A 15,925-nucleotide genomic window follows, 5' to 3' on the forward strand; every position below is an offset into this window, starting at 1 on the left:
AACCATTTCACATTAGCGAAATGTGTCTTTTTTTATTATCTTGTTTATTGAATTGTTGTCCTGACAGAAAGGTCTGCCACAGACAGTGCTAACCAAACATTATAACCGTGAGTGTGTGAAGAGTGTGTGTGTGTGTGTGTGTGTGTGTCCTAAAGTGTGCTGCGCAACCGTTAACTGTTAGATGTTCAAAATGTAACGTTAAATCAGACACAATTTAAAACAGAAAAAGAAATATAATACTATGATTAAAAGTTACAGATACCTGAAGCTTTTGTTTCTTGGCGTTCAATTGTTTTGGATGGGGGGGGGGGGGGCGTGTTACTTCCTATATTTTTTGAAGAAGAAGAAGATGAATTTTGAAATATCCATTTTAATTTTCAAATAAATTAATCTAGTAAAATACTACACACCAACAAACCGCCTGCCTCCAAAAGATCTCATTTCATTGGCTGATCGTACAGACGCTCATCGATGGTTGGCCAGTTTACCTGTCAGTCAGAAGCACTAGACTCAGTGGGCGGTTTTCATCCGGTGTGAATGACACTTGGGTAAATTTACAGACACTGTGGACGTGAGAGTCGAGATATATTTATTTATTTATTTAATTTCTAATATAAATTACTTTATTGGGCATGAAAACTCATTGATCGCATGGTGGTAATAAAAACATTCGGGGCTCCAGCCCCCTTAGCCCACCCCTAACCCCGCCCCTGTGAAGTAGTAAGACTTTTCCAACTCATCAGATCTACTTGAATCACACAAATGGACTATTTTGAATTCAAAACGGGAATTTTCAGTGAAAGGTGGCTAGTTCACCATCCTCTATATCATAAAACAAATGTGTGTGTTTTTTATGAATGAGAGATACAGAAATGAACTGATATGAATCACTTAGCCCTCTTAGGGAACAAATGTTTAATGACTTCATGACTCACAATGAAGAAGAAAGAAAGAATAAGATAAGCGCACCTATTTCTCTTGGTTCACTCAGACATTGCTGTCTTCATTCTCATGTTTATCTTTCCCCTTCATCTTTCAACATTCATGTTGGTCATGTTACATACAGCTCATATGTACTCAGTTTATAATAAATATATTTTTGTGCTCATTAAAAATGCTAAAAATATTTCATTACATAATTCTTAACAACTAAGCTTGATTATTTATAACGTTTATTAAAGAAGACTTTTACAGAATGACTGGCGCCCCCTATGTGTGGCGCACTGTAATAAAGATCTCAGTGATTTAATATCAGCATCTGCAGCAAATTCATATTTTTGCTCAGTTTGAGTCTGTTTTTGCTTCATCTTCTCACTATATGAGCCCTAGATGCCTGATAGATTATGTTAAACTCATAAAAACAAACTTTCCTGTAATATATTTTGTCTAATCAACCATTTTTTGACTATTAATTGATATGTCAGGCTTTACAGGGTTTTGAGAATCCCACAGTATAACCAATACATGTATAATCATGAGGATACGACTGCTCAGTAATGAACTCTGGAATGAACTGTTATTTCTCCACGAGGCACCGAGCGAGAACGGAGTGATTCTGAGAGCTGATGGAGTTCAGAGGTCGCTCTGAAATAAGGCCAGCGCTCGAGTCGCCCGTACAACCAAAAATATGTTTTTATTGTGAATGTACATCATCTAACCCCCTCACGAACAGACGGCAGAGGCGGCGGAGGCCACAGGTGTGTGTGTGGAGGTGTGTGTGGCCGTCAGACCTCAGTGCATATGATCGAGTCACAGAAACACACTTTACAAGTAGTTGGTCATTATAAGAAGCACCATTACAAACCCCTCCGTTCCAGGGGTCCTCTAGTTTACAAATGCGCTCGCGAGTAAAAAAGTGACACGGTTACAGTATAGACACACTTAAATTACATGGATGGGGTTTCTGCGGGGCTTACAAAGATCTGGATGCGCTCTTACACAAAAATGTCTGAAATCAGAGAAAAAATATTGAAATCTTAAATGTGGCATGTACTGCAAAAAAATAAATCTCTTCCTCTGTATTTCCGTCTCGGCTTCCAAGTGCAATTATCTAAACATGTTTAAATCAAGATACATTTACTGGAGATGCAAAATGAACATGTGAGAAAACATAAAGCTTCAACTAGATGAAAATGCCAAGATGTGCATAAAATCTTAAAAGGGCATTAAAAAAAGACGTGCACGTAAACTACAATGGAAACAGGCGATAAATTCCTTAATGTGCAACAAAAAAGTCATGTGACTTTGCCTCTACAGACCATGTTTTACACAACGTTTATTCCATATACGGAGTAAGGTTTCACAAAGTAAAACAGTGTAATGATATTAATAAAAACAGTACTCTTCCACCAAACAATGTAGCTCCTCAGAAACAGTTGTGGTTGCAACAAAGTGGTTGCCGAGCAACACACAAACATAAACAAAGCTGTATGTTACTAGCTGTATGTAGCATAATTTAAAACACCTTTGAATGCAGCTCAACCAATCAGAATCAAGGACCGGGACTATCTTTTTAATAATAATAATTATGAAATGCAGGAGCCATCAAAATTATTTGAAATAAGCACCTCCATAACTCTCAAACAATTACATTTCCAAACGTCAGGCATCAGAATACAAGATCACATGACTGTCTGATACTGCGTTTTACTCTTAAGCCATTTATTATTTAGGGAAAAAGCCACATGTGTCCCGTTGCAACAACTTTCATTTATATTCTTGATATTTTCCGAGTGAAGTGGAAGGGAAGACTTTTTGTTTTGAACACGTGAGATTGAAACAGTTATTCGCTTTATTCAATATTCCCGCATTTGTTAAATTTAAAACTTTAGATGAAAACAGAGCTCCTGAGAAACCAAAATTACTTTTCCATTTGACTTTTTTTTTCATCGCGTTTTTGAGCAGTCTAAACAGTGCCAAAATGATCCCATTCACACAGATCCGTTAAAAATGACTGCAAACTGCTGTATTATTCATGCCTGACCAGTAGTTGGCGATATAAACAAAGTTTTCCATCAAGTTTTCACTTGCTTTATTTCTAAATTTAAAATATATAACATTACAAGATACCTGAAATGTATTTGATTACGTAACGTGTTACTTTCACTTTGCTTCTCCAGTAAATGTAACTTAATTTCAGAATCTTGAGACATTTGCACTGAAAAAAAAAAATATATAGAGGAGGAAGAGCTGTTTTCGCAGTGTGATCAGTAGATACAGTAACAGTTATTTACATATCCTAGTGTTTCTGAGAACAGATATCCAAAACATACTGTACGCTGTTTCTGTTTTGTATAATGAATTAAAATATAATGGAGATCTTTTGGAATTGGTGCTTTTTCAAACTCTGGATTTATATTCCGGGAGCGTACTGATGTGCTCCATTCGATTTATTCTCCTGATCTTCGTAAGAGCCGCAGGAACCCCGTTAGAATAGTTGCAGAGTAGAGAAGGCTAGCGTCGGGCAGCCGCAGACGGCGTGACTAGCACCGGTAAGATACGATAGACTGAGCCAGAGCGTGAACCCTTGCGTCCGTTCCTCCGCGGCGGCGGTGTGTTATATGTAGGGTTGGGGATCGAAAATCAATTCCAATTCAAGAATCGAATATTTGATCTAAAATCCATTCCTGTGTGCGCATCTTTTATTTTTAGCTGGCGAAAAGGGGCTTTTAAAAATTGATTTGTCTTTGAATAATTTATTCAAGAGATTCATTCAAAAACAAGTGTATCTTGAGTGAGTCACTGAATCATTCCTTTCAAAGATTTTCAAAGATTCCAGATTTTGTGTAGCTGTCTAATATTTGTTTTTCAGAACAACAACCTGCATTTAAATATAAAAAGGTCTCAATTTATCGAGAATCAGCTCTTTTTTTGCACACAAATCGAGTCCAGTTTTTATGATTTTTGCTTATGGTTTTTTAGCAGCAATTAAATGTTTTGCAAAACGAGACACAGAATAATAAATAAGTTTGATATCTAAATCGTCGCCTCGGAATTATAAGGTTCTATCCGACATTTTTCACATATTCCTAAACTTATTTACAATATGTGATGTTTTCTTTTGTAAGCCGTGTACATTTCGAGCCTATAAAAGATAAAGGGTTCTATCTACAGAAGTCTATGGAGCTCAATATCTCAAAACTGCGGACAGAACCTTATAACTGCAAGGCAACGAAATGTTTGACTTGATTTTTTTAACCACGTTGGATTGGAAACTGTGAATAGATGAGCAGAATGGGAATTGATAGGATTCAGACGATGCCCAACCCCAGTGATGTGTGATGTGAGCGTATGATGCGGTGCGTGCTGCTCTTTGGGCGAGGCTGCTGCGGTCTCTCCGAGTGTCCGTCAGTGCAGGACGATCTGGACGCTGATGTTCAGAGCGTCTCCTCGCTGCCCGCTGAGGTAGTCTGTGTCGGGCCGCTCTGGGCCGCCGTTCTGCGGCACGCTGTGGATTTGTAAATAATACGCTCCCGGCTGCAGAGCTTTCTTCTTGGATATGTGCAGGTAGCTGACGCCGTCCTTCTGGTTCATGCGGAACAGACCGTCGTCGTTGCCGTAGTCGATGGTGTAGCGCACGTGGTTAGCAAGCGTGGACAGCGCCGGCAGGAAGTCGATGATGTGGTCTTTGCTCTTCAGTGTGCTGATGTTCAGATGCAGCTGCAGCGTGTGGTCCACATCTACACTGGCCAGACTGACCCAGTCCAGATCGTTCTGCAAACACACACACACACACACACACAAACACACACAGCTGCTAGTAACAATAACTAGTAGTGTAATTAATTACTTTTGTCAGAAAGTAATATTACTTTTGAAAGAAGCTACTAGTAATGAGTAATATACACATTTTTTCAGTATTGAGCACAAAACTGCACAGAATGATAGAAAGATATTTTCATTATCTCTGCAGTAATTATAATACAGCTGCTTGATTGTAAACTCTGTTGTGGACAGAAAACTGCGAGTGTTGATTATTTTGTGATTCCAAAAAAAAAAAAAAAAAGTTTACAGATTTTTTGCATCCGGATTGCAATTATTGTTAGATCAATTATGTTATTATTTGAAAAATATTTTAGAATTAAATTAATAATTAATGCTCTGTGATTATATTAAAATCAAATTCAATGATATTTATTTAACTTTCACCTGCAGCTCCTCGGTTCCGTTGGCGTTCCTGCGTTTGCGGCCCTTCTTCGGATAGCCGTTGATCTTACACTCGTAGCAGGCTTCGGGAGAGAGAGCGTTCTCATCTCCATCAGCGGCGGGAGACAGAGGAGATCCACCGGCAGACAGCCCCGCACCGGACAGACAGTGCCTGAGACACACACACACACACACACAAACAGACACACACACACACACACAATTTTTACATTTGAGTCTAATATTTTACACACAGAGCACAGGTGTCCCACAAGGCTCGGTGCTCAGCCCGCTGCTCTTCACGCTGCTGACCCATGACTGCTCCAATCACATCATCAAGTTTGCAGATGACACAACTGTAGTAGATCTCATCTTTGCACATGTACAGTTTTATGGGAAGCATTGGTATAGTCTTTATATTTTTCCTTTCCAGTCTATGTATAAGTAAACATTTCTCCATAGTATATTCATATTCAAATCTGTAGGTTAGTTTGTGTGTAGGTACAGTTTATGTGTAGCTTTTGTATAGTTTGTTTTTAGTTTATGCATAGGTTAACATTATATATAGGTTTTAAAAACCAAAAAATGTGACATTAGGTTAGTTTTGTATAACTATTTTGTATTTTGTGAATCATTCGTGTAGTCTGTATTTTTTTAGCTTATGTATATGTAAACATTTATATATAGTATATTTATAGTCAAAATCTGTGAGTAGGTTAGTTGTGTATAGGTTTATACTGTTTTACTTCATTGTTGTGTCTGTATTTATGTAGCACCGTGGTCCTGTGAGACATGTGATTTCGTTCCACTGTATGTCACACATGTAGCGCTGAGTGATAATAAAGCTCGACTTGAACTTGAACTTGATACAACTTTAGTATTTAGTAATATTTTGATAAGCTTTTATTTTAACATTTAACAAGTAATTTGATGTGCTTTTCATTTTCAAAGGTTTGCATTTACATTTTTACATCTAATATTTCTATTTCATTTAAATTAATTTAACTTCTAGTTAACAATAACAGCACCGGTGAACATCATGTGACAATTCAGTACTATTTATAAACAAATACATTATTAATTTATGTTCAAAGTAGCTTTTATTTTTATATTTTTAGTTCTCATTTTAATTAAAAGTTTTTGTTTGTTTGGAGGTTTTGTAATTTTTTATTCAATTTGGGGGTTTTCTATTTCTATTTAGATGTTTAGTTCAGTTTTAATAATATGTATTAGTAATTTTGGAACTTCTAATTAAACTTATTTCAGTTTTTGACCTGGTATTGACCTGGTTTCAATAACCGAAAATTAATTTCACTAGTTTAAGTTAGTAATAACACCACTGGTATATCATGAGTGTTCTTGTGTCAATGTGGCAGTAACAGTTTAGTACTGAATGGGCGACAGAGTTTCCTTCAAATCTGGAAGATGTGAATTTCTGCTCAAGTGTGTGTGTGTGTGTGCGAGTGTGTGTGTGTGTGTGTGTGTGTGTGTGTGTGTGTGTGTGTGTCTTGTTTTTGTATCATATCAGGACACAACTCTGTATAATGACATGGGTATGACACAGGTATTACAAGGAGAGGGTGACTTATGAGGACATAACCCATGTCCCCATTTTTCAAAATGCTTATAAATCATACAGAATTAGGTTTTTTTTGAGAAAGTAAAAATGCACAAAGTTTCCTGTGAGGGTTAGGGTTCGGGGTAGGGTTGGTGAAGGGCAATAGAATATACAGTTTCTACAGAATAAAAACCATTACACCTATGGGATGAACACACTTTTCACAAAAACAAACATGTGTGTGTGTGTGTGTGAGAGAGAGTGACTCTGACCCCTGTCCCGCGCGCAGGTATCCAGGTGGGCAGCCGCACAGGTATCCTCCGTCGGTGTTGGAGCAGCCGAAGCTGCAGGGGTTCTGTGATGAGCTGCACTCGTTGACGTCCTGACAGCCTCCGGTCAGCTGCTCGAAGGAGAAGCCCGTCGGACACAGACAGCGGAAACTGCCCAGCGTGTTGTGACACGAGGCGCCGCCACATATCTGACTGTTCTGGCACTCGTTCTCATCTGGACACACAGACACACACGGGGTCAAAGGTCAGACCGGTTCCCACAGCTCTGCAGTGTCACTGTGCAGACGCAGTGTCTGCAGGAGCACGAGGACAAGCTGGATTCACACCAAAGATCAGGAGACTTTAATCAGCAGAGGAAGAGCTGAGCGTCAGTCACAGACTGTTGGACCACACACGGGATGATGGGAAAACAACCTCACACAGCGTTTAACAACAAATGCTGTTTTGCTGCTCTTTAATTTGTCTTGAATCGAATTAAAAACTTGAAGTTTGGAATCAAATCAGACAAATGAGACGGAAAGACAGACGGAGAGACAGACAGATGGAGAGATGGACAGACAGACAGAGAGACGGACAGGTGAAGGTGTCTCACCGACGCACTGGTTCCACTGGTAGTGCTGGAGGTATCCCTGCGGACAGCTGCATCTGTAGCCGCCCACCAGATTCTGACAGCCGTGCTGACAGCGATGATTCCCCACACACTCGTCCATGTCTGACACACACACACAGACACCGTATTAGTGAGACCTTCTGATGTGTATGTGCATATGTGTGTGTATATGTGTGTCTGTGTGTGTGTGTGTGTGTACCTTCACAGTGCTGTCCGTTGGGGTCGAGGGAGAATCCTCTCTGACACTCACAGTTGAAGCTGCCGGGGCTATTCTGACACACTCCGTTCGGACCGCAGAGACCCGGTTCAGTGTTGCACTCGTTTTTATCTGTCACACACACACACACACACTTCATCACTGTATGAACTATGAATTCTGATCATGATATTAGTGTCGGGACAGGAAAGGGTTTTCTGTTTTACAACTGTTTACTTCAGTTAATGAATCACATCTAAACACCAGCTGCTGTAACCACGGCAACAGAACCGGTACATCCCATAACAACTGAGAGCTGGGTCACCGTGGCACCAGACGGCTGGAGAGGCAGACGTGACATCATCATCCTCAGAGTGCCCTTCTCAACATCTGCTCCAGACTAGTGTGTGTATGTGGACAGGTGCCGCAGTGTTCTTTCAGGAAACTCCTCGTCTGCACACGCTCTCTTGAAACAGGAATTGTTGCCATATTTCTTCTTAACATCTTTCTTTTTCTTTTATTGTCTCATTTGTATTTGGCCAGTTTGAAGAAAACCTCATCAAACCTGAACGCACAGACGTTTTGTGTTATGGGAACTTTATCAAACGCTTATAGGTGACATGAATGGAGATGTGTCCAGATCGGTGATGTAGTATTTGGTTTCCCAACAAGGTCCATCGCTCAACACTGAATGCATAAACTGTATTTTCCTGCGCTCAAACCTGCCAATCTAAAGGAAACGCTGTGTGTGTGTGTGAGTGTGTGTGTGTGTGTGTGTGTGTGTGTTCTCACCGATGCAGGCCGTGTGGTGTTGTGTGAATCCTGGTGGGCATTTGCAGGTGAATCCTCCGATGGTGTTGACACACAGGAACTGACAGTTGTGTTGTTTGGTGGAGCATTCATCCAGATCTGGAGAGACACAGAGTCAGAACACACACACACACACACACACACACACACACGTGTGCACACTGTCCCGCCGGTGAACCTGAGCTCTGAGACTACAGGCGCACCGCTGCATCGGTGTAAATAATGAGCCATGTCTCGTTAATGTGATGTGTGTTTAATCAGCCGTGTGTTTGTGTGTGTTTATCTCTTATCTGGGGCTGGAGTAAGTCAGATTTAGTCTAGACTCACTATCCGCTTTCTCTCTGTGTGTGTGTGTGTGTGTGTGTGTGTTTTACCCCGGCAGCTCTTGGCATCGTCCTGCAGCACGTATCCTCGCGGGCAGGAGCACAGATACCCGCCCTCCGTGTTCTTACAGATGAAGTTACAGGGTTTAGGAGCCTGAACACACTCGTCCACATCTACACACACACACACAAGATCAGGTTTAGCCAAATCTGTGTCCTGACTAGTTAAAATGCTCATAGACTGGCAAATCACAAACGTCTGTGTGAGACTCACCTACACACTGTGTGCTGCTGAGGTCAGTGGTGTATCCGGGTTTACAGATGCAGCTGAAGGAGCCCAGCGTGTTCAGACACTGGCCGTTCTTACACAGGTTCCCCATCACCTTACACTCGTCGATATCTGCAGAGCACACACAGATCATGCACAGATCCACACACACACACACACACTCAGCAGCACAAACACGCGAGCCGCTGGTGTTACCCTGTCCGTCGGTGGTGTATCCGGGGCCCAGCGGGCACATCTTCTTGTACTGCGTGGTCCCGGGCAGCGGGCAGAGCTCACAGTTGGGCCCCCAGCCGCGGCCCCCATCACAACAGCACTCGGACTTCCTGACACTGACTCGACTGCTGGAACTCATCTGACACATGGTCTGCAGAACCTCCAGGAAGCAGAAGCCCTGACGGTTATCTGACACACACACACACACACAATCAGTAGATGCTTTACCAGGTGCATGGCTTCAATGCCGTCGTCTGTCTGCAAGTATAGCATCAACTTAATCAAGCTTAATCATAATATTGTCTTATTAGAATAAGGTAAATAATAAGATCCCTGATGTCCATGTAAACGTCGTCAGTGAGCCACACTCTTACCGATGCACTCGGTTCTGCTGGGACTGGGACTGAAGCCCTGATCGCAGACGCAGCGGTAACTGCCCACTGTGTTCTCACAGCGGCCGTTCACACAGATGCCTGGTTTAGCCGTGCATTCGTTCAGATCTGTGTGCAAAGATCAAGATTATTTATAGAGCACTGAATGAAACAACAATGCTGACCGTAGTGCTGTACCAACAATAGAGCAATTAGAAGAGGAAAACATTTTTTTAAATATCTAATTGTAAATCGTAAAATGTAAAATGAGAAACATTAAAATAAGTAGCAAAGAGACATATGACATAAGCAACCTTCACACTTAAGGTCCTTGCACAGTGTCCAAAATTTTTGTATGCGTTTTTTTTCATTTTTTCATTTTTGTATTCGTCATCCTTTCCTATCAAAATGATTGCTATGGATGCGAAAACACAGAAAAACAAACCAGGTCCAAACTTTTTTTTTTTTTTATGACAGATGAAAGTTTTGTTGGCAGTGTTTAAGTTGTAAGAAATGTGAGGTTGTATTTATTTTTTAAAGTGCAATTTTTCACCCCCCAACATGCTGGCAACATGCTACTAACATGCTTACCATGCTAGAAACATGCTAGCGACATGCAAGTAACTTGGTAATCATGCTAGCAACGTGCTAGTTACTTGCTAATCATGCTAGCAATATGTAAGTAACATGCTAATCATGCTAGAAACATGCTAACGAAATGCTAGCAACTTGGTAATCATGTTAACAGCATGTTAGTCACTTGTTAATAATGCTAGCAACATGCTAATGGCATGCTAATCATGTTAGCGGCATACTAGTTACTTGCTAATCATGCTAGCAACATGCTAGTCACTTGCTAATCATGCTAGAAACATTTTAGTAGCATGTTCATCATGCTAGTCAACCATGCTAGCAACATGCTAGTTATTGTTAATAATGCTGGTAACATGATAATCATGCTAGCAACATGTAAGTTACTTGTTAATCATGGTAGCAACATGCTAGTCACCTGTCAGTCATGCTAGACATACTAGTAACATGGTAATCATGCTAGCTACATGATAGCAACATGCTAGTAACTTGCTAATTATGCTAGCAACATAAAGCAACATAAAACAATAAAGCAAAGACCTCACTAGTTAACCTTAGTTAATGCATTAAAATTAACAATGAACAATAGCTACATTTGAGAAGTTATCATTCTTTATAAAAATATATAAATCTTAACGTGTTATTAAATATTGGAATTACACAAGATTAATGAATTTTTCATTGACAGTTTATGTTAACTAATGAATTAATTAATGTTAACTAATGTGACCGAACAATAAAGAATCAAAACATTTTCAAATAATATATGATTAAAATGTTAAAAAGTTTGAAAGTAAATAGCCTTAAGTCTAAATATAAAGTTTTTGGCGCTGTGATGAACACACAGCACTCACACAAATCTGAACGGCTGTTTAAATCATTTACACGTTTCAGAAAAAGAAAGTAACTCTATGGTTTCTGATGTAACGGCTGCATTTCTGTTGTTTACCGCCATCTGCTGTCAGAGAGTGAATGTGCATTTTCATTCAGCGCATCTGCATGCGCTTCTCATCCGTGCTCGAGATTTGACGCAGCATACAGCGGTGCATTGTGACCAGTGGATGGGTAATGTGTTCTTAAAGGGGGGGTGAAATGCTATTTCATGCATACTGAGTTTTTTACACTGTTAAAGAGTTGGATTCCCATGCTAAACATGGACAAAGTTTCAAAAATTAAGTTGTACGTTTAACGTACGCAAAAATACTCCTTCCAGTTTGTCACAAGTTTCGGAAAGTTTTTTTCGAGTATGGCTCTGTGTGACGTTAGAAGGAGCTGAATTTCCTTATATGGGTCCTGAGGCACTTCTGCTGGAAGAGAGCGCTCCCGTATAGCAGAGCACTGAGAGCACAACAGACTTCACTGATCAGAGCGAGAGCGTCACGAAATGTCACAAAAGAAGTGTGTTTTTGGTTGCCAGGGCAAGACAACCCTGCACAGATTACCAAAAGAGAAACAGCATTAAGGGACCAGTGGATGGAGTTTATTTTTACAGAGCATCAACGGAGTTGTGCAAGTGTTTGTGTTTGTTCCCTGCATTTCGAAGATGCTTGTTTTACAAACAAGGCCCAGTTTGACGACGGATTTGCACATCGTTTATTTCTTAAGGATGATGCAGTCCCAACGAAAAAGGGTCATGATCGTGTGTTGGAACCGCAGGCGGTGAGTAAAACTGCTTCAAATATCTCTGTGTTGTTAACTTAGCTATCAGCGCATAAGCACATCAAGTAAACAACATGCGATGTTGTCATCAAACTGCACTTTCCACATGTACAGCTTAAGAAAAAAAAAAAAAAAAAAAAAGACGACAAAGTGGAACTTAGTCCTTTTCCAAAACCGCTAAGCAAATATATACAGTTTCAGTACATACCACATAGAGAAGCCTTTGCTGATGCTGCTCTTGTTAAATTTCAGCCTCGGGATCTGATTCTGGATCATAAATATACGCTGAATCTGACTGTTAGCCATGGTTTGTTTTTTCCTAACGGTAATGTCACAGCTTCCAAACGATCTCAACACAAAAGCCTACTGGCGCTCGTGATTCTTTAGCTCCGCCCACACGTCACGCCTCCAGCCGCTCGTGTTTTTCCGGGAAAAATCGGTACAGACTATCTTTCTCTTATGAATATAATAAAACTAAAGACTTTTTGGAGTTATGAAGGATGCAGTACTACTCTATAGGTACTCAAGATTAACAGGATATTGAGTGAAAACGAGCATTTCACTCCCCCTTTAAAATACAGACATGGGGATGTGAGTGCTCACCCACGCAGCTGTCTCCGTTGGGCTGTCTGGTGTATCCCGGCGAGCAGATGCACATGTACGTGCCGATCAGATTCTTACAGGTCATTCCTCTGGACGCACAGTCGTCCAGACGCTCCTCACACTCGTTCTGATCTGATGAACACAAGAGGAGGTTTCAGACATGATGATGTGTGTTTGTGATGCTGAAAGACTCGTCGTCTTTACCTTTGCACATCCGGCGGTCTTCCCTCAGCACGTATCCCGCTGGACATTTGCATTCGTACGATCCCACCGTGTTGACACAGCGGAACGCACACAGCAGAGGATTCTGGGAACACTCGTTGATATCTTAAAACACATGACATGTTTTCATCAAACACCAGTGCTTCACAATAGAGCAGTGTTTCAGTTTATCATTCTTGTTATATCGTAATAATACACATATATTGTGCGCTTTGGAGTGTTACGTTTTTGATAGTACTTAAAAACTAAAAACGTCCCTATCTCTGTTATATTTTCGGAATTATAATTTTAAATCAATTCTATTGGTCATCATTTGAGGGTTTTACAAATATTTAACCATTGAAAAGCATTCAAAATTGCTTGTGACTAAACCTCGTAAACGTAACTTACTTTGCATTTTTTCATATGATGCACTTATTAATAATTTAAAATCAAAATAATTTTCACCTAGTAACTGCTAGTAAATTTCAAAACCTGAAAAAAAAAAAAATCTGAAATAACTATGGAAGCCTGTTTCCACCACAGAATAAAATACTAAAAAATAACAATTCAGACTTTGTTTCTCACAAGTGGTAAAAAAACGAATTGCGAGAAATAAACACAGAATTCAGATTTTTTTTCTCAGAATAATCTTAAACCTAATGGAGTTCATATCTTTCAATAAAATGTTTTTTTAAAAGTCAGAATTGTGAGAAAAATGTCTGAATTTTTCATTAATATTTTATTTTGATGGCAAAAACACAGTAACACACTGAAAGTATTTTTTTTTATTAGTTTGCTTGTTTATTTCTAGTTTCGCAACATGCCAGCTATGACAGCTATATTCATAGTGAGAAAATAAGATCATCATCAGAAGTGGAGAATAAGTACCTTCACAGGTCATCATGGGTCCGGGCTCGAAGCCCTCGTCACAGCTGCACTCAAACGCTCCTTCCACATTTGTGCAGGTGCCGTTCCCACACGGGTTCCCCAGCTCACACTCGTTCGTGTCTGATGACGGAGAGCACACACACACACACACACACGTGAGCTCACGTGAGATAATATTCAGCAATATTATTGATTCAACTGCAACAAAGAACAAAACCGGAACTGATTTGATCTGAATAATGACACTATTGCCTCCTGAAATTACATTTGTTTCATGATTGATGAAGTGTATAAGATTTTAATGGAAATGTTATTGAACAGAACTGAGTCAACTTTAAATTGAACTGAGTCAACACTGACCTGAAATGAATCAACAGAGAATCAATATTGAACTGAATGACTCTACTGTCTTCTGTAGACCTGTTTTACATCTGAAATTTAATTTGTTTAATAATTTTCATGACACTGTAACTGGACCCAGTGTGTTTAAGACCTTCACATTGGATGCCCTTGTAGTCGAGCCGGTATCCGAAGGGGCATTCGCAGCGGAACGTGCCGTCTGTGTTGATGCAGTGGCCGTTCCTGCAGATCCCGGGGTTCTCTGAACACTCGTCCACATCTGAAACACACTTCTGATCAGTGTGTGCTCACGAACACACGCGTGTGAGTCTGGATCAGAGACACTCACCCACAGTCGTCTCGTCTATAGTGAACATTTTACCAGAAGCAGGACACAGGACTTTGTACGCTGTTGAAACACACACACACACATTTGTTATATATTCAAATTCAAAAGCATCGATGTTTTAACTACAGAATAAGTGATACATTGATCATATTGATTTAATTTATCAGGACTCAAAATTATTCAAACATAAATACACTTATTTATATGTTATTTATTTATTTTTAACGCTCATGAAAATAGCCTGCTTATTCAGTCAAGTCTGTTTCTGTTTATTAGCCACAGTAGCCGTCACATTTAGAATGAATGATAATATCTATATTTTTATAAAAGCTCCCGAACAAAAAAGATTATTATGCTATATTCTTTTATGATAGGCAACGTGAGAAAAACTCTCGAGACGAGGCTTGTGACAGATAATATAAGTTACTTAATAAATACACTACTGTCATAGAGAATAAGAAGCTGACGTCTGATTTCTTCAAGCGGTCTTATTTTACCATGTTTACTATGATAACATGTTTTGCGTGCATATCTTTTACATCGCTTATAAATATTTCTGCCTTGTTTAGTGATTATAATCCACATCGGATCAAGTTATTTCAAACACTTGCTGCTGACTAAGAGTGAGTTTTGAGCTCAACTTATTTTAAAACGTCTTTAATGCTGGTGTTACAGCTGTTATCTTTCTGAAATGATCCGCGCTGACGCTCTCTAGACACGGAGAAACTCCGCCTTTGTTCGTAACCCCTCCTCTAGCCCCAGCTGTCCCGCTTTGGCCCAAGGATTTCGTCGGGCCAAAAAACCCTGGCCGTTGGCCCCGAGGAAGCCCCGGCGAGGCACGATCAAGCCCCGGAAGTGACAGTGGAAACGCGACTGGCCCTGGCACGCACTAGCACGCCGGTCTTAGCTCGATAGTGGAAACACGGCTAGTGTGTGTGTGTGTGTGCTCACCCTCCTCCTCCTTAGAGGGGCAGATCTCACAGGGGTCGCCCCATCCCTGACCGGGCATCACGCTGCAGCAGCAGGAGGCTTTCGTAGTGTTGAAGGGCTCCGGAGCCTGACAGCGTCCGTTCTCAAACTTAGTGTAACAGTAATTCACACGAATATCTGACGACAAGAAACACACATTGACTTCTTGTGTAAATCTGCCAAAGTATTCAGAAGAATCAATTCAGAAGATTCATTTGAGAAGAATCATTTGAGAAGAACTATTTTAGATAGAATAAAGCTGATTTGTTCTAAAATGGAAACAAGGTGAAATCACATAAAAAAAACCTTGGCACTAGGAAATGACTTTCAATTAAGATATGAACATGAGATTCACAGATGCAGATGATTCTTCCCAAATGACTTTTTCTCCAATGATTCTTTCTCAAGTTCTCAAGCATGTGTGCTGTTGGGAAAGAGATGGGCGGTTATGTTTGTGTTACTCCCTGAGGCCTGTTTTTAATTTGCAGAAGCCTTTACACCCTCTAAACACACACACA

General features: G+C 40.2%; 1 protein-coding gene across 2 annotated transcripts in view; it reads right to left on the reverse strand.

The window, feature by feature from the left end:
- Window positions 1-980: 980 nt before the first annotated feature.
- Window positions 981-15,925, reverse strand: part of fbn1 (fibrillin 1) — a 55,348-nt gene continuing 40,403 nt past the window's right edge. For both annotated transcript variants that reach the window (XM_026286902.1, XM_026286901.1), the window contains 16 exons: window positions 15,390-15,545; window positions 14,439-14,498; window positions 14,244-14,369; window positions 13,751-13,870; window positions 12,863-12,985; window positions 12,659-12,790; window positions 9,809-9,934; window positions 9,417-9,623; window positions 9,207-9,332; window positions 8,984-9,106; window positions 8,592-8,708; window positions 7,803-7,931; window positions 7,586-7,705; window positions 6,976-7,207; window positions 5,149-5,317; window positions 981-4,713 (listed from right to left, as the gene is read on the reverse strand). In XM_026286902.1, the coding sequence (XP_026142687.1) occupies window positions 4,348-4,713; window positions 5,149-5,317; window positions 6,976-7,207; window positions 7,586-7,705; window positions 7,803-7,931; window positions 8,592-8,708; window positions 8,984-9,106; window positions 9,207-9,332; window positions 9,417-9,623; window positions 9,809-9,934; window positions 12,659-12,790; window positions 12,863-12,985; window positions 13,751-13,870; window positions 14,244-14,369; window positions 14,439-14,498; window positions 15,390-15,545 (2,432 nt within the window). In that variant the 3' untranslated portion in view covers window positions 981-4,347. The remainder of the gene's footprint in view (window positions 4,714-5,148; window positions 5,318-6,975; window positions 7,208-7,585; window positions 7,706-7,802; window positions 7,932-8,591; window positions 8,709-8,983; window positions 9,107-9,206; window positions 9,333-9,416; window positions 9,624-9,808; window positions 9,935-12,658; window positions 12,791-12,862; window positions 12,986-13,750; window positions 13,871-14,243; window positions 14,370-14,438; window positions 14,499-15,389; window positions 15,546-15,925) is intronic.

Source organism: Carassius auratus, chromosome 18 (genome assembly GCF_003368295.1).
Source record: "Carassius auratus strain Wakin chromosome 18, ASM336829v1, whole genome shotgun sequence".
Classification (NCBI taxonomy): Eukaryota; Metazoa; Chordata; class Actinopteri; order Cypriniformes; family Cyprinidae; genus Carassius; species Carassius auratus.